At 35.0% G+C, this 23271-nt stretch overlaps 1 protein-coding gene across 1 annotated transcript; it reads left to right on the top strand.

The window, feature by feature from the left end:
* The first annotated feature begins 16930 nt into the window (after window positions 1-16930).
* LOC121257059 (IAA-amino acid hydrolase ILR1-like 1) lies at window positions 16931-20089 on the top strand. Its single transcript, XM_041157928.1, has 5 exons — window positions 16931-17457; window positions 18038-18163; window positions 18290-18604; window positions 18803-18931; window positions 19645-20089. Exons 1-5 carry the CDS (start codon window positions 17032-17034, stop codon window positions 20014-20016), a joined length of 1368 nt encoding a protein of 455 aa, XP_041013862.1. The 5' UTR covers window positions 16931-17031; the 3' UTR covers window positions 20017-20089.
* The last annotated feature ends 3182 nt before the right edge of the window (window positions 20090-23271 follow it).

The raw sequence follows: 23271 nt of genomic DNA, 5'->3' as shown, positions 1-23271 counted from the left end.
AGGAGGGGAGATTTTGGGAGATTTTATGGAAACAGAGATCTAAGGTTCAATGGCTGAGTGATGGGGATCGGAATACTAAGTATTTTCATTCAAAGGTTTCGTAAATGTGTAGGTGAAATAGGATTACTAGTATTCTTAGTGTTGATGGTCGTTGGTGTGAGGAATGAGAGATGTGTGCTGAGATCTTGAGGCATTACAATGAGGTTTTTTGTTCTATCAATCCTGGCCAAGGGGCAAATTTGTAATCTATTATACAACCAAGAGTAATGGAAGTCATGAACTTATCCTTAGAAGCAGATTTTCATCCTGAAGAAGTATGGTATGCCTTAACTCAGATGCAACCTCATAAATCCTCAAGACTGGATGGTATGTCTCCTTTTATTCATTCAACAATATCGGCATTTGGTGGGTGATGGAGTTATAGTGGTTGTTTTAACCATTTTAATTCAAGACATTTACCTGCTGAATTAAACCATACGTTCATTGTTCTAGTTCCTAAGCTGAAGCATCCTAAAAAGGTTGGAACGTGATTATAGGCCTATTAGTTTGTACAACGTGATTTATAAGTTAGTAACTAAAGTGTTAGCTAATAGATTGAAGAAAATCTTACCATTCATTATTTTTGAAAATCAAAGTGATTTTGTTCTAGGAAGGCAAATTACTGGCAATGTTTGTGTTTCTTTTGAGTTGATTAATTTCTTACACCATAAAACTTAGGAAAATAAAGGTTTTATGTTGATTAAACTTGATATGAGTAAAACATATGATAAAATTTAATGTTGTTTTCTTGAAAATGTTACGAGGCAAATGGGCTTTACTGCTAAGTGGATATCTTTGATAAGGATGTGTATTTCCATTGTCACTTACTCGGTTTTAGTGAATGGTGTTCTTCAAGGGCCTTTACTCCTTTGGGATTACAAAAAGGAGATCCTTTATCCCGTTATCTTTTTCTTTTGTGTGATGAGGGTTTAGTATTTTTGCTAAACAAGGTAGGAAATGATGGTTGTTTGATATGGATTCAAATTTGTAGGGGTTGTCCACTTCTAAATAATCTCTTCTTGGTTGATGCAATATGAGGAGGCATTTGGACAACAAGTTAATAGGGACAAAACTTCAATTTTTTTTAGTCAAAATACTCCAGGTGAGGTTCAGGACATTAGGAGTATGGAATGTGGAGAGGGTTGTTGCAAATGCGCTAAGTATCTAGATTTGCCTTCTTTTATTGGTCAATCAAAGAGATGTCTTTTTAATACTGTTAAAGATCGAGTGTGGAAGAAATTGCAAGGTTGGAAGGAGAAAATTCTATCACAGGTTGGGAAGGAGATTTTAATTAAAGCTATAGCACAATCTATTCCAGCATACTTCGAGTTGTTTTAAACTTCCATCTGGTCTTTGTAACGATTTAGAGAAGTTAATGTCACAATTTTGGTGGGGGTAGAAATTAAATGAAAAACGAATTCATTGGATGAGTTGGGACTCCATGAGTAAATCTAAGTTTTTTTTGGGGGGGGGGGTGGATTTCGTTGTTTGGAGGTCTTCAATTTAGCTTTATTGGCTAAAAAAGGCTAGAGATTCCTTAAAATTCTTAATCATTATTTTATAAGATTTTCAAAATAAAGTAATTCCCTTATTCTTCATTTCTTGATTCTTTATTGGGTAGTCATCCTTCATATGCTTGGAGAGGGATTAGTCAAGCAAAGTGGATCCTACAACAAGCCTGTAAATGGAAAGTTGGGATTGATCAGGAGATTAAAATTTGGAAGGATCGTTGGCTTCAAATTGTCTTACCTATTAATGCGGGGGGTGATTTGTATTATTATGCAGAGCAAACTTATTGACATGGAAGTACCTCAGTGGAATAAGGAAAAATTGTCAAGAAATTTCTCGATTGAGACACAAGAAGCTATTTTGAAGATTCCCTTGAGTTTTACTTATTTGGATGATAAATTAATTTGGGAGGATCAAAAAAATAGTTTGTTTCCAGTAACATATGCTAAAAGGAGAGCTTCAAAGAGCAAACCAGGTAATGTTGAGGGTGAGAGTTCTACTACTGAATGGGTTTTCGTTGTTGGGAGGTCTTCAATTTAGCTTTATTGGCTAAAAAAGGCTAGAGATTCCTTAAAATTCATAATCATTATTTTATAAGATTTTCAAAACAAAGTAATTCCCTTATTCTTCATTTCTTGATTCTTTATTGGGTAGTCATCCTTCATATGCTTGGAGAGGGATTAGTCAAGCAAAGTGGATCCTACAACAAGCCTGTAAATGGAAAGTTGGGATTGATCAGGAGATTAAAATTTGGAAGGATCGTTGGCTTCAAGTTGTCTTACCTATTAATGCGGGGGGTGATTTGTATTATGATGCAAAAGTGAGCGAACTTATTGACATGGAAGTACCTTGGTGGAATAAGGAAAAATTGTCAAGAAATTTCTCGATTGAGACACAAGAAGCTATTTTGAAGATTCCCTTGAGTTTTACTTATTTGGATGATAAATTCATTTGGAAGGATCAAAAAAATAGTTTGTTTTCAGTAAAATATGCTAAAAGGAGAGCTTCAAAGAGCAAGCCAGGTAATGTTGAGGGTGAGAGTTCTACTACTGAATGGGTTTTCGTTGTTTGGAGGTCTTCAATTTAGCTTTATTGGCTAAAAAAGGCTAGAGATTCCTTAAAATTCTTAATCATTATTTTATAAGATTTTTAAAACAATGTAATTCCCTTATTCTTCATTTCTTGATTCTTTATTGGGTAGTCATCCTTCATATGCTTGGAGAGGGATTAGTCAAGCAAAGTGGATTCTACAACAAGCCTGTAAATGGAAAGTTGGGATTGATCAGGAGATTAAAATTTGGAAGGATCGTTGGCTTCAAGTTGTCTTACCTATTAATGCGGGGGTGAATTGTATTATGATGCAAAAGTGAGCGAACTTATTGACATGGAAGTACCTCGGTGGAATAAGGAAAAATTGTCAAGAAATTTCTCGATTGAGACACAAGAAGCTATTTTGAAGATTCCCTTAAGTTTTACTTATTTGGATGATAAATTAATTTGGGAGGATCAGAAAAATAGTTTGTTTTCAGTAAAATATGCTAAAAGGAGAGCTTCAAAGAGCAAACCAGGTAATATTGAGGGTGAGAGTTCTACTACTGTATGGAAACGAGTTTGGAAGTCAATATGGACTATGTATGTCCCGGGAAAGATAAAGCATTTTGCTTAGAGATTATGTAATGTTATTATTCTTACCAATAGAAGACACTTGGAGATAGATGAGTGTTGTCCTTGATGTCATAAGCAGGTAGAAAGTAGTGTTCATGTTATCTTTACCTGTGAGCAAGTTCAGAAGGTATGGTTAATGAGGTATCCAAGCATCTTTATTGAGTTTCATTCTTTTCCAGATCATGTTGGTGCTTTTATTATTAATTTGCTACAAACTGTAGTAAGTCTAGATTTTGTTGAGTTCTTTGACACAGCTTGGAGTTTATGGTATAGAAGAAACCTGGCAGTTTTTCAAAACAAACATATATTGCCCAGCTGTTGCTGTTCAGAATGGTTTGAATTTACTTCAGAGTTATCATCAGGTACATTCTCAGCGATTACTAGCAGTAAGGGAGAGGTTTCTTAGGTGGAAAAAACCTTCTTCTGATAGTATAAGTTGAATGTGGATGAAACTACTATTTTTTCAGCAATGATTACTAATCTTATATATCCCTTTTGCCCGACCCTCAAAAAGACGTTACCATTGGTGGAGGGGTTTGTCTCCTTTTGGAAAGTGCTATAAAAGATGAAAATTAATCTAATAAAATTTTGTTATTTGCAAGTTGATCATTTATTACGAGGCTCATTATAATTATAAAAATATTAAAAAATTAATATTTTTTTAATTGATATTATAGGTTTTGTCAAATCATCATTTGTCCAAAAAACTTAAGCTAATATATAGAGTGTAGATTCATGATTCGAACTCAATATTTCTGCTCTGATATATACTATGTGAAATAACCACTTATCCCAAAAGCTTAATCTAATAGAAATATATAGATTTAATTATTTATATTATATTCTTAACTTCCATATGTGTATAACTTAGTGTATCAATAAATAAATTGAAAATCTAATTTTTGTTTATATATATCATATTATTTATTGGAGACAATAACATGAATGATATATTGTTTTTCATTTAATTTCTTTATTGTATTTAACTTCGACTAACTTGCTATTGGTTTGAATTTCCAGAGGGAAAGAAGCAAGTAATTAAGGCTACGTGAAAGTTTCCTCCATTGAATAAAAGATTTTATTTAAAGAGAAGAGCTAATTTTTTGTAAATATGTTAGAAGCGATAATTTAATTATTCCCAATCCAATATAAATGGTCATTGGAAGATGAAAAAAAAAATATTATGAGGAGTGCAATGGATCCAATATATATTACTATATATTGAACGACATTGGCATTTGGGCAGAGGTTGGATGGTGGCAACCCAATAGAGAGCTTAAGCCCATTATACATATATAGTCGACTCTAGGGCTGTACAGAACCGTCCAAACTAGTTGGAAACCTGTCAAACCGGCCGTCGGAACATGGACTTGGTCGGAACCGATAGGGAACTGGTCGGCAGGTGGCACAAAATGCTAGAAATCGATGTCGGCCGGTTCGGCGCCGATTTGAACCCTTTAAAAACTGTTGAATTGGCTGACCCTTATATATATATATATATTAAATATATGTTAAATAAAATAGGGCTGTTTCACTTAAATGAGTGAAATGATATTGTTTTTCTTTTGACATTTGTTAAAAAAAATATATGAAACGGTACCGTTTGGCCATTTCAAAGTGGGTTAATTAAACACGCCCCCTATTCTTCCCATCATCTTCTTCCTCAGGTCTTCTTCAGGTTTTAGGGTTTTGTCTTCTTCCCGCGACGCCACTCTTCTCCTCATTCACAAAAGATGTCGACGGTATGACCAGCTTTCTCTCTCCAATCGATCAATATGATCAGTTTTCTCCCTCCAATCGATCGTTTCGGCCGGTTCTGAGCTTTGATGGCAGACGTTGGTGGGGGTCTTGGTTTGACACTGAAACTGATGCTGAACCCATCGATGTACAACTCTAGTTGACTCGACCTAATCAGAAGTTCAAACTTTGTTTCTCTTAGGAGTGAATGTTGTGATTGATTTTTTTTTTTAATCAATGATACAATAGAGAATCAAAATATCTAAAAATTCATAAAACATTAAGAAAAAAAATATAAAAGTGTTATAAAATATTATTATTAAAATTATTCTATTCTCAAGCCGGTGTGTAGAACACACAATTCATATCACTTAAATGGTAAAATTTAATTTGTAAGATTCAAATTTTAAAATTTATCTTTCAAATCAAATTATACAATATAAAGACTTTACAGTGTTGTTCTATACATCTTACGTAGCTTGAGAATATAATTTTTCTTATTATTATTATTATTAGAGATTTCCTTTTTCTTTTTAAATATAAACAAATTCTTTTTTTCCCCTTCTGTGGCCAAAAAAGATAGGGTGGAAAAGAGTTGAAAAGAGAGGAAGAGATTAAGATAATTCTATATTTGGGCATGATTAGGATAACGTCTCTATCCCTTTGAACACTAATTAGGAGAGGCCTAAATGAGCCAACCTGTAACCCCTGGTCCTTTCTTCTTACGTAAGCGTCTCTCTTTCTTACGTAAAGTTCCTCCTTTCCGACGTAAGCAAATTTCGATAACGGAATTATGCAACAGTGTGCCATTCTTTCTGGCGACTATGAGCATCGTCATGTGTGCCGAACCATAACGACGTGCCTCTTGAGATATTGGGTGACTTCTAATGCACGCCCAGTGTTTTAAATGTACTGGAAATATTTATATGAGGTATTTCCAGTATCGTTGAGTTAAACTTGTTTTTAAATGAGACAATTATAATATTTTGAAGAGCTCCAAAATATTATAATTGTCGGAGATCATTTTAATATTAATTATTAAAATGATTCCAATTATTTGAAATATTAAGAGATTTAAATTATGTTGAAAGCTTTAATTAATTTAATGCTTTTATTCTCTTAAATATATTAAATAAGATTTCATCATTTATTAATGATGAAGAAATATTATTTTATAAACTAAAGTTAGTTTAAAATAATATTTACCTTCCTCTAAGTGTTTTTAATTAAGTTAACGTTTACGTATTTTTAAATCAGTGTTTTAATATTTCAACGTTAGATCGTTTTGAGGACCCCAAGACGAAAGGACTGGGTTAAATACCCAAACCCCTCTCTCTTTCCCACACTTTTCCCTAGCTCTTTCTCTCTCTCTCTCCTCCCTCGCCCCTCAAGCGTACGCTATACGCAGTCCATCTCCACGCCGTAGCTTCCATCGCACAACCCGGTGCCGCCGTGCACCGCCAGCTCTCACCGCCGACACCGTCGCACTCCTCTCCCTCCGGCAAGCCTCCCCGCGGCAACCTCTCTCCCTCATGCTCTCCCTTTCTCCCTTTCAGAAGTGTAATGCCCGAATGGGCATGATGCCCATTCCACCGCCGTGCGCCACCACCGCCACCAACAGCCTCCTCTCTCACCGGTGAACCCCTCCCATGGAATCCAAGCCCCAGGAAGCCCCCATTCCCCCTCTGTCGCACGCACGCATGAAACCCATTTATGGGTTTCGCACGGCTTCAAGCTACTGACGATGCTAGAGCCGCCGTGCGCAACTCCCACGGCCACCAGGTATCACCATGGACCTCCCCTTACCTCCCCCTTCCTCCTCTATGTGACCCGAGGCCAGTAGCCCTCCTCCATCGCATGGCCTCCCTCTCTCTTTAACTCACGGGCTGCACGCCATGCACTGCCACCCACGGTGGGTAACCATCGTCATCAGCCTCCTCAGGCCACCACCAAGCCAACCCAACCTCCCATGGCCCCAATCTGTCACCCATGCACGCACACTCTCTCTCACTCTCCCACGACCTCTCACCCACTGTGCGGCTAGATCCGCCACCGTGAGCCACTGTGGCGCCACCTCGACACCACCACGAGATCCACCGCATTTCCCTTAGCCAAGCCCTAGGTCCGAACCACCACTTTACGTGGTGGGTAATCACTGCACGTGTGGACAGTCACTGCATGTGATTGACTGCCACTGTACATGGTTAGGTACATTGTGTACCGCCCTTCATAGCCACCAACACAGGGCTTTTACGAGCCCTTCCAAGACCACACTTAGCTATCCAAATGTCCAAACAGTCAACGTACGTGGGTTAGCCGCCACATACGACCTCTCCGATGTCATTGGCTGTGACGATCAGCGAGCAACGCACGGGTTATCCCGTCGATGGTATAACTCTCTATCTCTTTTAGTTATGTTAGATATTGATTAGTTGACTAGGTTGTGGACTGTGCTGTTAGTATTAGGGGAATGACTGTGTAGTATCGAGATGTGCTATGTAGCGAAGTGATGGGCGTTTTATGATGTGTTGTGTTGTGAAGTGTTGGTCATTCTATATAGTGAAGTGTTGGGCTTATCTATGTAGTGTGGAGTGTAGTTGGGAATTGTGTTGTGCAGTATTGTTGTGGGGCATGTGCTATATGGATGGGGTGGTGTTGTGTGGAATGGGAAGAGTACATGCTGAGTGTACTCTGTATGGCGTATTATGTATGAAGGGAGTACATATAGAATGTACTCCATATGAGGGAGCGACGCACCATACGACAGGTATGCTATAATGGTGATGTGGCGTGTATGAAGGGAGTACACGTGGAGTGTACTCTATGTGGTGTAAAGATGCACTATATGGCAAGTATGCCATGATGGTGATGGGTCGTAGTGTGTATGAAGGGAGTACACGTGGAGTGTACTCTATGTGGTAGAGTGATGCATCGTATGGTGGGCATGCCATATTGATGATAGGTGGTAGCGTGTGGAAATGGAGTATACGTGGAGTGTACTCCACGAGGCAGCGACACTCCGTGTGACATGTCGCAGAGATAAAGATGGTTGTGCAGTTGATGGGCGTAGAACGTGATGAATAGTGTCAAAAATTATGGAACAATGTCCCGAAGTAGTTATGATGCAGTCTGTAGTCTGAGGTGACAAGTGTCACCGTGATTGACTTACGGCTGGAAATTTGCGTGAAGTAGCAGAACAAGTGTAAGAGTACGCAGCGGAAACATGATTGGGCAACGTCACGAAGTGACATGGTTATTGATAGTCATGCTTATGATGGATAAGGAGTTAGCTTTGGAATGGCGTAACGGGAACGTGACGAGATGTCACGATGTGACGGGAGTACGTAAGGAACCGTACTCGTGATGAGTAAGAAGTTGGTGTAGAAGTGACATAACATGATGTCAGGTGATGTGACAAGGTCACGGTGTAGCTTGAGAGTAGTCTCGAGCTATGTGATGTGACGCAAGGCATAGTTGTGAACGGAGTATTGTCGTGTTAAGTGTTGGGATGAACTGTAAGAAGGGACAGATAACATAAAGAGTCATGCTAGCCGAGTTAAGAGAATGTTGGTATCAGAATATGGCCCTCATCCCTACGAGCAGATGATCAACATGTTATATGTTGATTTTAGGTGATAAAGGGGTAAGGTACATGTGTAATCTGGTTAGACACATGTGCCGGACGGATTCACCATATGTAATGGGTAATCTGTCCTGAACACAGTTACACAGTGCTTAAGTCTCAGAGTTGGCTTAGAGCCGTGTGGCTTGTATGGATGAGAATGAGGATTAGTATGGGCTAAAATGTATGGAGGTAGTGACGGGTGTATTGTCTAGGATTGGGATGCGTGACTTAGTTGGTCTGAGTCATGCATCAAGATGAGTTCAATAAGGAGAATAAGACAGAGGTCATAGTGTCTTAATCTTAAGGTGAATCATGGGTTCACTTTAGTGAATGAGCACTCGAGACAAGACATTGAGTCGGAAGATGTGGTGACCGTAAGTGGTCCTCGAAGGTTTTAACATAGTGAAGGGAACGTAAGTGCACGGGATAGAAGGATAGTGTTTTAAGTATAGTGTAGTTCTATTTCTAGTTCAGTTGCTTATGTATTAGATAGAGAATGACGTTAAGATGATGTATGCATGTAGGTTACCAGCTGACACGCGCATGAATGGACTGCATGGTATGAAAGTAGCATAGAGTCCAAGTAAGTATTACGTTCATGCCCTTCTAGAGTTTTCTAGAAATTACGAAACGAAAAGGAAAAGCTTTTATCTTTAAGAAAATATTTACGAAAGAAGATGCCATGCTTTCAAACGTATAAGTACGTACGACCCTTCCATGAAAGCCCTTTTTTACGTACCAAAATTATTAATTGTACGTATGCGAATGGATGACTATAAGATGTATCTATTGTATGTATTTTCAAAGAAACGAACTGATGAAAATGCACGAAAGAGGAGCTTGAGCCGACGCCTTCACGGATCCTACGGACCGACTCTGTCGCGAGCGCCGCGAGGTAATGCTCGTGGACGCCGCGAAGGCCGACGTTCAAGGTGATGCTTACGGATGCCGCGAAAGGCCAAGTTTGAGCCCATGCTTTATGTTTTATGGATGGTGACTGACACTTTTGTGAATGCCGTGAGGTGATGCTCGTGGATGTCATGAAAGAGGACGTTCAAGCCCATGCTCATGAAATGACGTTTTCTCATGAAAAGAAATATTTTCTTATATTAAATGAAAGAAAGAACTGAATGAAAGAAAGCTCCAGCTCTTCAGAGCTGACATGAACGAATGAATGAATGAAAGAATGAAATGAAAGCATGAAATGTATGAAGATACGTAACGGCCACATGAATGAATGAAAGGGTACCAATGAATGGGCAGATTGTAATACCGGGTAAGTAGTACTGGTAGTGCACCCAGTGCTGCCCCCTATGAAAAAGGTTTCTAACCTGTGGCCATGGGCGGGATCCAGGTCCAAAAGATCACTAACCCTAACACACGGGACGTAACAGTGTGTACCGGCCTATGAAAGTAAAAAGAAAGAATGTACGTATGTACGCATGCACGAATGCACTTTAAGAAATGAAGGCACTGCACTCTTGCATAAATGAAGGTACTGAAGGGTGAAACGTTTTATGAAAAGAAAGGAAAATCCCGTCCAGTGACGTTTTCAAATGAACACACGTATACACGCATGCATGTATGTATAATATGTACAAATGATGAATGCATAAATGAAAACCTAAGTTGTTATATTTTAATTGCATGAAGTAATGCTTACGAGTCTTCGACTCATTTTAATTTTTATGTATGTCCCTCCCCCCCACAGGGAAGGAAATGAAGTACCTGTCGGGATAGACACGGCCCATGGGGAAGAGCACGGAAGTCTAGGCACGTGACTTAAATGTAAGAGAGGCTTTTTTATTATTAAAAATGATGTTTTCGCTGTAAACCTCTTTTATTGTAAAAGTACATTTTTATTTTATAAACGTAGAGTCTTGCACCCTGGAAAAAAGCAAAAAGTTTTAAATCGGACGGTAATTCCCGTCATCATTTCTCAAAATATTTTATAAAAAGACCCACCACAAGGACGGGCGTTACACAATCACGTGGGGTTACACAAGTACTTCTCAAGTGCTCCCTCATCACACGTTGCTAAGTCATGTAGCCTACTCTTTAAATCCAAAATAGATTTAACAAAAATTCTACTTTAGCAATCCTACTTCATATTTGTTTTTATTCTTTATCTGTTAATTTTTTTCCTTCAATAAATGTGTGATGTAGGACTGCTAAATAGAATATTTAGAATTTAGTACTTAAAATAATGGTACTACTACTAACTTACAAGTACAAATTGAATCAATCCCAAGGCATGGCTTGGTCGTTGGGCGAGCCATATAATTTGGATATCTTGAATTCGAAACTCCTCATTTATATTCGAATTAGCCAAACTTTGTCCTAAAAGCTCGATACTGTTAAGAAAGAAATTCACCAAACCTTGTGGAAGTAATTCTTATTACTAAACAAATTTGGTATTTTTTTTTAAAAGAAATATAACTCCATTGATTCAAATCAAACAGTACATGGCATCTCAAGCAAAATAGTTGACAAAACTTTCAGGGGGCCCTCTTCTATCCACACAGATTCACTATCTAAATACATGCCTAACTTTGCTGCAATATGAGCAATTTTATTGCCAGTTCTCTTAGTAAAAATTAGTTTCTAATCTGCATGTCCCTTTATTAAGAATTGTATATCATCAATCAATAACCCTTGCCAAGAATGGTTGTTGTTATAACCATTAACACTCTCCATTACTGTCTTAGCATCACCCTTGAATACCACTTGGTGTAAACATAACTCTTGGCACAACTTGATGCTTCTTAGAAGTGCATTACATTCTGTAGAAAATGCAGAGCAAATATGACTTTTTGGAGCAGAAACCACAGCTAGCACCTCACCCTTACTGTTCCTTACCACTATGCCACTACCCATCAACCTCTTTTTAGAATCAAATGCAGCATCAAAGTTTAACTTATAGAAGGGATTTGCTGGTCAAATCCATCCCAGTTCAGTAATATGTTGAGGTAGTCTGTCTGTATCATAAGTTAATCTCAGATGAGATTCATGATAAACTTCTAAGTCATTCAATTCTGGTTTAACTAAAGCAAGTGGACTATCAAATATGTTATTAAAGACAAAAAAATTCCTTCTAGCCCAGATCTTGTGAAGAATAGTAGCCACTTGATCTAACTGCACATCATCCAACTTGCTAACCATGTCCATCCATAACAATTTAAAATCCTTATAATTAGAGCTCCATTTGTTGAGAGGGCTATCTCTCTCTCCTTGGACATCCATAGAAGTAGGACAATTCCAAAGAACATAGATAACATTTTCCTCATTTCCTGACAGACTGGACACAATCCATCTTCCACAATTTGTTTTTTCCTTAACATTTGTTTTGTAGGTAGAATGTTATTAAGTGCCTTCCATAAAAAGTGTTTAATCTTCCCTGGAACCTGTAACTGCCATAGATTCCTCCATAACACCTCAGTAGCCTCTCCACTCGAAGCTTCACCAATAGGCTATTTTGTCAAGAGACAATTCAGAAAATAAGCACTCTTCACAGAGAAAACACCCTTTACATTTCTAACCCATATCATTTTGTCATTGTCATTCCTTAACCTGATAGGAATACTGCAGATCAGTTGTGCCTCTTCTGAAGTAAATACTTCCTCTATTAAATCAGACTTCCATTTTAGATTATCAGCATCAATTAACTCAGTAGCTGTTGAGTTTGCAGATAATCTACTGATAGGAGTTTGGCATTATTTTAAAATATTATAGCCTACAGCTAAAATTAAATGTTATAAATGGCATATCGAGCCATACAATCCAAAAACTAATGGGAATACTGAATTCAGCATGGTTATAAGTGCAATAATTTTTTTTTTCTTTCCTGAATATTTGGCTCTCAAACAACTTCCAAAAGAAAATAAAAGAAAGAAAAAAAATGTTATATATATAAAAAAATTATATAAAAGTAAACTTATGAATTAATATGATTTTATAAGATTCATTAAATCTATTTTATAATAAAAATAATTTTATAATTTAATATATTATATTAAATCATATCAATTTAAAAATTTCCTTCTATATAATTCATTTATATCAAATTTTAAAAAAATAATCATCCGTTTTGGTAATAGAGATGATGATGAGAACTAACGATGTGGCGGGCACGAAGGGTATAATGAACTATGGCCTTAGAAAGTAAGTGGTTGGGAGGGACGGACAGATTTCACATGCAAATTAACGAAGGAGAAGTCGACCACTCACGTGAATTATTTGGGAAAATAATAATCTACTCACAATATTTTGTATAATATATTAAATGAGAGTATTTTTATAAAATATCTTATAAAAAAAATATAATTTTATAAAAATACTCTTTATTTAACATATTATTATATAATATATTGTATAATATATTATGGATAAATTATTTTTCGTATTATTTATATATATATATATATGGGGGCTACTGTTTTTGCTTTCTCCTGTCATTCGAAGATGCTCTTGTGATTATCCACGCATTTCACGTGCCTATCGCGTGATATATTATTAATCATGACAGTTTCAATCACCTCGCGAAGTGAAATTTAGCACAAACTTAAGCATGAAATTAAATTGATATTTTTTCTATTATTTTTCTTACATTTTCACTTTCTATCATGAAAATAATTCGGCTAGTGTGAAAATAAATTATTATTTGTTTAAAGAATGAAATTAAATAACAGTTTTATGTTGTTTTCTCCGGGAAAACAGGCCTGGTTCGATAATTTGGAACAACAAAACAAAACATTGTACGATGATTGGAAAAGAATATATATGGTGCATCCAAACTTTTATGGTAACTCTGGCCTATCTAGTGTTTTTCCATTTTACCAAAAATCTGATCATGGGTCTGCTAAAAATAAAAGAAAAAAGGAAAATTATTAAGGCCTCGTTTACATTCAAAACTCATATCAACTCATATCATCTCATCATTACAACTTTATTAAATTTTCACAAAAAATATAATAAACAGTTCAATTTTTTCAAATCCCAAAATAAATTTTTTAAATTTTCATACAAAATATAATAAATAATTTAATTTTTATTCTACTATTTACAAACCATCTCAATCCATCTCAACTCATATCTGAATCTAAATCATTCCTTTATTTTTGGATAGTACTGTTCACCCAATATGGATTCGGGGATCCGACTATACTCGGACTTGGGCATGTAATGCAGCCTAGTACCCGCTCGGGTTAAGTCGGATCATAACGCGGGGAATCCACGTTTTTAAAACCTAGAATCCGGATATTCGAATTGTACCAAATTTTGCCAAAAAAAAAAAACTTTCTTTTTAAATACGGTTTACTCAGGTTGCAGTATCTAAAAATCTAATTAGGTTGGACATAACTCAAGTTTTTAAAAAGTAAACGGGGATTGCGGATATCTCGTTACCCGTCTCATTTACTCGTACTTATTTTCAAATATTGGTGATTATCGGGTCGTGCCGCCTCCTAAACCGGTTATCAAAGTTTCCGAATTTTTCCCAACCCAAATGAACATTATTAGTTTTAGGCTCAATAAACCCGTTAAAACGTTTGTAGGTCTCGGTTTTAGGTTTGCTGAATTGCTTTAAACATTATAATTTTATTAATAATTATTTTTTTAACTATTAAATAAATAAAAAAATCAAATAAAAATAATAATAAATGAATAGTAATCTTATCATTTTCTTTTTTAGTTTGGCTCTATTTAATAGAAGTAATGTAAAATACAGTTATATATTATGTAAAGGTAATAGATTTAAAAAAAAAAAAAAAAAAATTATTACTAAAAAAAATCATTTTTATTAAAATATAAATGTCACGTTTTATTCACTTTAAATAGAATAAACTTGTTGATGAATAAGCCAAAACCAAGAAAGCATGTGGTCACTTCATGGTCGAATCAGTGGCCTGCTCATTGTTGTTTCACTTTCGTTTACCTAACTATCAATCTGATGTCTGAATCTCTGATCAACAAAAATTGTCTACTTTTCAATAAAAAAAAATTCATATTGTGGTCGAGGGTCTAGTTGAAAAAGATATAGATCATGATATATTTTCTAAAAATTAATATAAAATTTATCAAATCAAATTAAAAGTAATCATTGAATATAATTTTTTTCTATAGGAAATTGATTTCATTTATTTATCAGAAAAAAATTACATCCATAATCAAATACATACAAAAAAAATTTCAAATCACAAGTCAACTATTACATTTAGAGTTTCACTAGTACACAAATTTCTTTACGACTGGTATGGTCTTAACTACTGTTGTAGCTTTCTACAAATAAACTGTTTAAAAGACAATACTCTGCCTAAAACAAAGACTCATACTCCACCCTCCATAGGAGGATATGACTTAACCACTATAGACAAAATGTTTAAGAGATGATCTCTTTTTTATTTTATTTTTTAACTAAACAAAAGGAAACAACAATAAAAGTAAAAAGATAGAGATAAAAATGACGAATTACAATTTAGATCTATTTTAGTAGATTTTGAAATCAGTCATAAAAGTTAGATCCAAACGATCTGATCAGGTGATTTGTCATTATCTTCTTAACGATCGGATTAGGAAGCATCTTGTGTTACTGTGCTTCACAAGAGGTGTCGGAGAATTATAAATCTGTCTTTCCAGCTTGAAAGAAAATAAAATAAATTAAGAAAAGAAGAGAAATGAGAGAATGAGAGTGAGAAGAGGAGGGAAGGAGTGATGAAGATAAGAGGAAAAGAGAGAAAAATAAATAAAAGAAATGAGAAATGAAAAAAAGAGAGAAGAAGGGAGAGAAAGAAAAGAACCTCCTCCAGAGATTTGGAGGATTTAGAGAGACTTTGAGACAGAGAGCATCGGCACTATTTCTCATATGCCCCGGCCCATTGAATATTAAAATATTAAAAATATCCTATCAAAATTTTTATTCACTTATTTGATGCATGGAGAGGTTCATGGAGATCTCGAATCCATCAAATTAAAAACTCAGTTTAAAAAGTGATCAAACGGTGAAAAAAAGAAGAAGAAGATAAATACATAATCCCGGAATCTTCCTAATATATACCTACCATAGGTCCAAATATACGAAACCCACTAGGGGTAGTAATTATTATCTCCCGATGGGACACATGCACTCGACACTTTGATGATCTCTCCGATTAAGGTTTTAACTGGGAAGAGAATTACTGCAACCATCAGAATATTTTATAAAAATAAATATATAAATTGATATGATTTTTTACGATATATTAGACATATTTTATAATAAAAATAATTTTATAATTTATTTATATATAAAATAGTTTGTAAGTATACTTATCATATCAAGTCAAGTTAGCTTACAATCTAATTCTACCATTGTAATTTTGCAATCAATTTATATGTACCATATCAATTCAAGTTAGTTTGTGAATTTAATTTTGTAGAATCTCTTTGTAGTTAAAATATTTTTCATTTAGGAATACAAGTATTGTAAGGTCTTCTCAGATATTTCCTTTCCAAACATCACTCAAACACAAAATATTTTTTTAATTTCAAATCTTCAGCTTTTTCTATCTAATCATTATCTAATTATTACAATATTTCTAAACTTCTAAACAAAACATAAAAAATAATACAACTTTTTCAAACTTCAAAACACAAAATAATATTAAAAAGTTATATTCTAACACTTGTTAACTTTATAATATTTTTATTTCATTTCTTCTCTGTCATTTTTCAAAACTCAATAAAATATCTTAATTCAAATAATTCCACTACTATTTGACAATAATAAATGAGAATTAGCATGTTTCGGCCTGTTCCCTATTGTTCATTTCATTAAGAGCTTGTTTGGAAAAAAATTTCATCCCAAAAATTTCATCTCATCTCATTTTCAAACATCATTCAAATACAAATAGATTGAAACTAATCATTATAACTTTTTCAAACTAATTATTACAACTTTCCTAAACTTTCAAATAAAAAATAAAAATAATTCAACTTTTTCAAATCCTCAAACAAAAATAATATTAAAAAACTATATTGTAACAATATTTTAACTTTATAATATTTTTATTCAACTTTTTTCTCTCATTTCTCAAAACCCCATAAAACATTAGGTGGGTTTGGATACACAAAATCATCTCATCTCATCTCATCATTACAATTTTTTTAAATTCTCATACAAAAATATAATAGACAATTCAATTTTTTCAAATCTCAAAATAAAAATAATATTAAAAAATTATATTCTAAGAATATTTTATACAACTTTTAACAAAATATCTCATCTCATCTGAATTGCCTATCCAAAACTCAAATTATTATATTACTATTCACAAATTATCTTACAGATATTCACAAATTATGTTACAATTATTCACAAGTCCAAAGTCCCCGAGCTTGTCCCAAGTCCTCAAATTCGAACAACTCCAAGGACCTTGATGATCCCATATAAATAGCTACATCAACCTACTGTTTTTATCGTCATGCATCTGAATCTACAGGGACCACAACTAATTAGCCGCATGGACGTTTTGCGATTCATATTCCTGATCATCTCCATACCCATATCCCTGAGTTTTTCTTCGAAATCCCAAACTCATCCAAGCCATGAGAGTTTCTTGAATGTTCAGCCAGCGCATCAGAATTCTTCATTGAGGGAGCAGGTGATTGGGTTGTCCAAAGATCCCGACACAGTGGAATGGATGAAAAGGGTTAGGAGAGAAATTCACGAGCACCCAGAACTTGCGTATGAAGAATTCAAAACGAGTGAGCTCATTAGGCGGGAGCTCGATCGGCTCGGCGTTGAGTACCGGTGGCCGGTGGCTAGGACCGGGGTGGTAGCCAGAATTGGGTCTGGTTTCCCACCGGTTGTTGCACTTAGAGCAGATATGGATGCTTTGCCAATTCAGGTCAGTTACACTAGTACTACTGAAGTAATATTATCTTGTTTTCTATATATGATGTTTTATTGTTCTTTCCAAATGGAAAAAAGGTCGGGATTGTTAAGAAAGAACATCATGCTGTACGTGGTCATGGTTTTTAATTTGTTATTTTTATATAAAAAGACTGGTTGTTATATATATATATATATATATATATATATATATAAACTCAGTTCATGTGTTACTCGTGTGCTAAATTGTCATATATGGCTGTCAGGAATACACGTCCTCGTGAACATGTATGGGGTGGAATTAATCGTGATCAACAGTTTCAGAATTACTTGTTTGAGATGTTTTGTCTTAAGTTTATCTTAAAAATAAAACTTACCAATTGAGGTGGTTTAATATGGTATGTACATTGGATATTGTAAAGTAAAGTAACTTCTGTTGTAAAGTTAACGTATCAGATACGTCAGCTTGAAAACTTATTTTTATAGGATTTATATATATATATATATATATATTTAATATATAATTATTTTGATTTCAAGAAAGTGCGAAGCCGATTTATTATCCATTATTCTAGATACTGCTTAATTATTTGAAGGAATCGGTGGAATGGGAACACAAGAGCAAAGTAGAGGGCAAAATGCATGCTTGTGGTCATGATGCACATGTTGCCATGCTCCTTGGTGCTACAAAGATACTCCAAGAACTTCGAGACCAGTTACAGGCCAGTAGTAGTAGTGGATCAATATATATAATATTATTTCCAATATGCATAATTAAATAATTATTTATTTAAATCATTATTTAAAACTAATTAAAATCCCTGGCCTTTAATTAAAACATACTTTAGGGTACTGTCATTGTTATATTTCAACCTGCTGAGGAGCGAGGGGAAGGTGCAAAAGACATGATCGAAGAAGGGGTGCTAGAAAACGTGGAAGCCATTTTTGGGTTGCACATAGTGCCACGGTATCCCACTGGTGTTGCTGCGTCAAGACCTGGAGAATTTCTAGCTGGGTGTGGCAGCTTTAAAGCCAAGATCACCGGGAAAGGTGGCCACGCAGCAGGTCCACAGCACACCATCGATCCCATTTTGGCTGCTGCAACATCAGTAGTTAGCCTCCAAAGTATTGTTTCCAGGGAGATAGACCCTTTTGATCCTCAGGTACTACTAATATTAATAATTGATACCTACGTACTTCCAGTCCAGATTATCAAACAAGCTAGCTAATGCATCTGGACCAGTACTACTACTTGTAATATCTATATATATCTATATATCTATATATATATATATATATATATAGTCAGTACTTAAGTACAAGGAGATCTTAAAAATGCATGCATGCTGTACGTCGTGTAGGTGGTTTCTGTTGCTATGATCCAAGGCGGGACAGCTTTCAACGTCATCCCAGACTCGGCTACAATATCTGGGACTTTTAGGGCTTTCAGCAAGAAAAGCTTCTTCGCTCTCAGGGACAGAATTGAAGAGGTAATTAATCTGATCCATCCGATCTTCTGTGAGCTAGCTATTTATAATGTGTTAAGATATAAAATAAATAATAAAATCTACATCTTTCCATTAATTTAAACTTTTGAAATAAATGATAATTTCACATTGTATCAGAATAGAGGTTTCGAGTTCAAATCCTGACTCTATACTCTATCTCATTTAATTAAATATTTCACGTGTTGGGTCACTCATTGAGGGAGAGTCTGACCCACACGTGAGGAAGAGTGTTAAGATATAAAATAAATAATAAAATTTACATTTTTCTATTGACTTAAACTTTTGGGATAAATGATTATTAGATGGTTTGTAATTAATCACATTTTCTGGAAGTCCAACTAAAAGAAAATAATTAATTAATGTCAATTAATCAAATATAATTGAATTTTCCGGTCCATTAAGTTTAATTAGGCTTTTGGGACTAATTATTTTAGGGGGTTTCAGGAAAGATTACAAATAGATCAGCTTATAGATAATGAGTTATGTTACACATATGATCAGATCAACTTTTATCCCTAGATTATGCACCTTTTATCTCGTTGCGCTGACGTGACAGTACTATCCATCAACTATGATCAGATCAACTTCTCATGTTTTATAAAATGAAAAATTTAAATGTCAATGAACAATAATGTTGCATCATTACAATAAGATAAAAGTGAGATATAATATATAACATTTCTTTGTGAATGCAGGTTATAAAAGGCCAGGCGGCTGTACATCGTTGCTCTGCCGAGATTGAGTTATTGGGAAAGGAACATCCAACACTTCCGCCAACTATAAACGACCAGAAAATATATGAGACTGTAGGCAGTGTTGCAAGTGAGATTGTAGGAGAAGAAAACACAATATTAGCTCCTACCTTTATGGGGAGTGAAGATTTCTCTTTCTACTTGGAAAAGGTACCTGGATCCTTCCTATTTTTAGGCATAAGAAATGAAAAGATTGGAGCGGTACATCCTCCCCATAGCCCTTACTACTTCATCGACGAGGACGTGCTTCCCATCGGAGCAGCAATTCATGCAGCTTTTGCGCATTCATACCTTTCAGATCATTTAACACATTAATTATTCCTAGATCTAAGGTACTGTTGCTTTCCTTCTAAACTCTACCGCCCTGGAAGATGTGTTTCATTTTTTGCTTAGGAATGGGGTTCATATACATATAGTCATGAATTAGGCGATATGGATCAAAAGGTGTAGAAATCGTAGACGCGAAGGTCGCCGGTTGTACAATTTTACCAAGAAGTATGAACCTATTGGCAATATCTAGTACTATTAAGGAGACACTGGGCACAATGGGACTTGCTATCCCTAATTATGTCTTTTTTCATAAGATCTGCAATTTCCTTTTTGCATAATTCTAAAGTTTGACTATTCATCTTAATTGGAGGGGTTGCTCTCTGTTTCTCTTTTCCTTTTTTCTTGCTTGCGCTCATGGTTGGGTGTCTACAAGAACTCTCTGGTAAGAAAATCAGGGATAGAATTATCAGTGCCTTTGATGTATTCAATATCAAAATAAAAAACACTTAAAATACCTTGTCATCGTGCAAAAATATGTTTTGATGCAATGTTTTCAACATCTTGTTCTAAAACAAATTTAACACTCATGCAATCAATACGAAGTAAAACTTCTTGTTTAACAAATCAGATTGAAATTTAGAAATACATAGTACTATAGATAAAATTTTTTGTTTAATAGTACTATATTTCTCTTGTACAGAATTACAGGTTCCATAAGGGAAACAAACAATTTGTTCAGAAGAACCTGGTGAAATAGATTGTTTCAGAATGCCACCATAGTCAATGTTTGAGGCATCTGTTTCAACAATTTTAAATAAATCAGAAGTGGGGATACCAAGGCATGGAAGAGTCTTAACATGTGCTTTGATTTTCCTCATGATTTTAGTATAGATTTCTGTCCAAGGGGGAGGATTGGAAAGAAGTCGTTTGAACAAGAGACGACATTGTTTCCTCATATCCTTGTAGAAATCAGCTACATAATTAAGAGATCCTAAGAACCTCTGTAATTGTTTTTTGTCAAGAATGACATCAGGGAATCTCAAATCTGAGTTCAACGATTTCTTTTTTAACAAGATTTATTTCGTGTTGTAAATCATTTGTAGAAATTTCTTTGGGTTTTTTCTTTTAAAATCTCTCCAAGGTTTCTTAAAAACTAATCATTTGCTTAGAGGGTTCTGGTTCTTGGCGAGCCATAACCTTTTTTAACTTAAGTAGATATTCTTCCTTAAGCTCAGGATTTGTTATTTAAGAAATTAAGGTTAGCAATAGGTTTTCTTGTTCTTCAGATTTAGACAGGACATGGATTGTCTTACCCTTTGTCTGGCAACAAATATTATTACAATTGCAACCTAGCTTAGGACCAGTAGAATCTGGAGATTCAATTTCTGAGTGATATTCTGAATCCCTAGAACTGAACTCAAGGATATCAGATGATGAAGACGAAGCTATTTCTAGGAGTCGAAATAGTTCTTCTTTATCATTGTTATCAATATTCAACTGATTAAACTTCTTTTTTAATTTTTTATCTTTTTCGACTTTCTGTGGTCATTTATTAGCGAAATGTCCTGGATTGCCACAAAAAAAATATTTTCCTTTAGAAAAATCATTAGATTTCTTTTTCTTAGAAAATGGCTTAGAAAATGATTTTTTATAAGTTTTCTTATAAAATTCATCACGGGATTTTCTCCTGATGCCACCATGAGGTTTAGAAAACTTGTACTTCCTTTCAGAGAGAGCTATAGCAGGAAGTCCAAATTGTTCACAAAATATTCTCATTTCGTATTTGACTTTCTTGTTATTTCTCATCTGCTCTTGAATCATTTTTTTTTATCATTACACATACTAATACCAAGTTTCTTGAGGGAAATCTTTAATCATCTGGTTGATTACTTTTTCAGTAAATCGAAACCTATCCCACCATTTTGTAAAATAAGCTCGGTCAATTATATCAGCATTTTTCTCATAAGTCTATTTAAAGATCCACGGTAGTTTGTAGTTCTTGCAAAAATAGAGCTCATAAGGAAACATCTGTAAATGCCGGTTTAGTTTTGTACCAGCAACTTGTTGATAAAATGTAAAAGCTCTGGCGAGCTGCTCAGGAAAATTCTGTGAAATTAATCCGAATTAGTCCCACCATTGGAGAAACCAGTAGGGGAAAGTTCATTTGAATCTTGTATCAAAATTGATGAACCATGAATGGCTCATATCAGGTACCTGAAAGAACATGAAACATCTCCAAGCAGTTATGTAATCAAAATAATTATAACTCAGTGCAGGATCTGAGAGTCTTTTGGGAGTCCATGGGTTTGTTCCCCATTCGGCCTCTGTCATGACTCGGAGGATATAAGCACTATGATAGATTAATTTGGTGGAATCATTTTTATCATAAATGAGTTTTATGACAAGAGAGTTGGTGAGAATCAGGATGCTGGAATAGTACTGGAGATTTTTGGAGGAATCTTCAGGTATCTAGTGGAAATTTGGAGGGAAATAGGAAAAGGCTATTTTGAACGGATCTGTTAAATTAGAACGGTTAGGTTCTATATGAAACAGATGAGTAATAAATGGCTTCTTCAAATATTCAGATTTTCCTTTTGGGAGGAAAAACTGAAGAGTGAACAAAGTAGGACCTTTTGATGCAATTGCTTTCGCATATGGATCAAAAGGTGTAGAAACCGTAGGCGTGAAGATCGCCGGTTGCACAATTTTTTCAAAAGGTGTGAACCTATTGGCAATATCAGTGTTGTTGAGGAGACACTGGGCACAATAGAAGATCCAGACTCATTCTTGATGAGTTTTATACTGGGTATTGGAGGTGGGGGGTTCACTCTCTGTTTCTCTTTTCCTTTCTTCTTCCTTGCGCTCATGGTTGGGTGTCTGCAAGAACTCTCGGATAAGAAAATCAGGGATAGAATTATCAGTGCCTTTGATATATTCAATATCGAAATCAAAAACACTTAAAATACCTTGCCATCGTACAAAAATATGTTTTGATGTAATGTTTTGAACATCTTATTCTAAAACAAATTTAGCACTCATGCAATCAATACGAAGTAAAAATTTCTTGTTTAACAAATCAGATTGAAATTTAGAAATACATAGTACTATAGATAAAATCTCTTGTTTAATAGTACTATATTTTTCTTGTGCAGGATTACAGGTTCCATAAGGGAAACGAACAATTTGTTCAGAGGAGCCTGGTGAAACAGATTGTTTCATAATGCCACCATAACCAATATTTGAGGCATCTGTTTCAACGATTTTAAAAGAATCAGAAGTGGGGATACCAAGGCACAGAAG

The sequence above is a fragment of the Juglans microcarpa x Juglans regia genome, chromosome 3S (assembly GCF_004785595.1).
Source record: "Juglans microcarpa x Juglans regia isolate MS1-56 chromosome 3S, Jm3101_v1.0, whole genome shotgun sequence".
Lineage (NCBI taxonomy): Eukaryota > Viridiplantae > Streptophyta > Magnoliopsida > Fagales > Juglandaceae > Juglans > Juglans microcarpa x Juglans regia.
The sequence above is the reverse complement of the archived record's forward strand: the minus strand, read 5'-3'. Positions and strand labels throughout refer to the sequence as shown.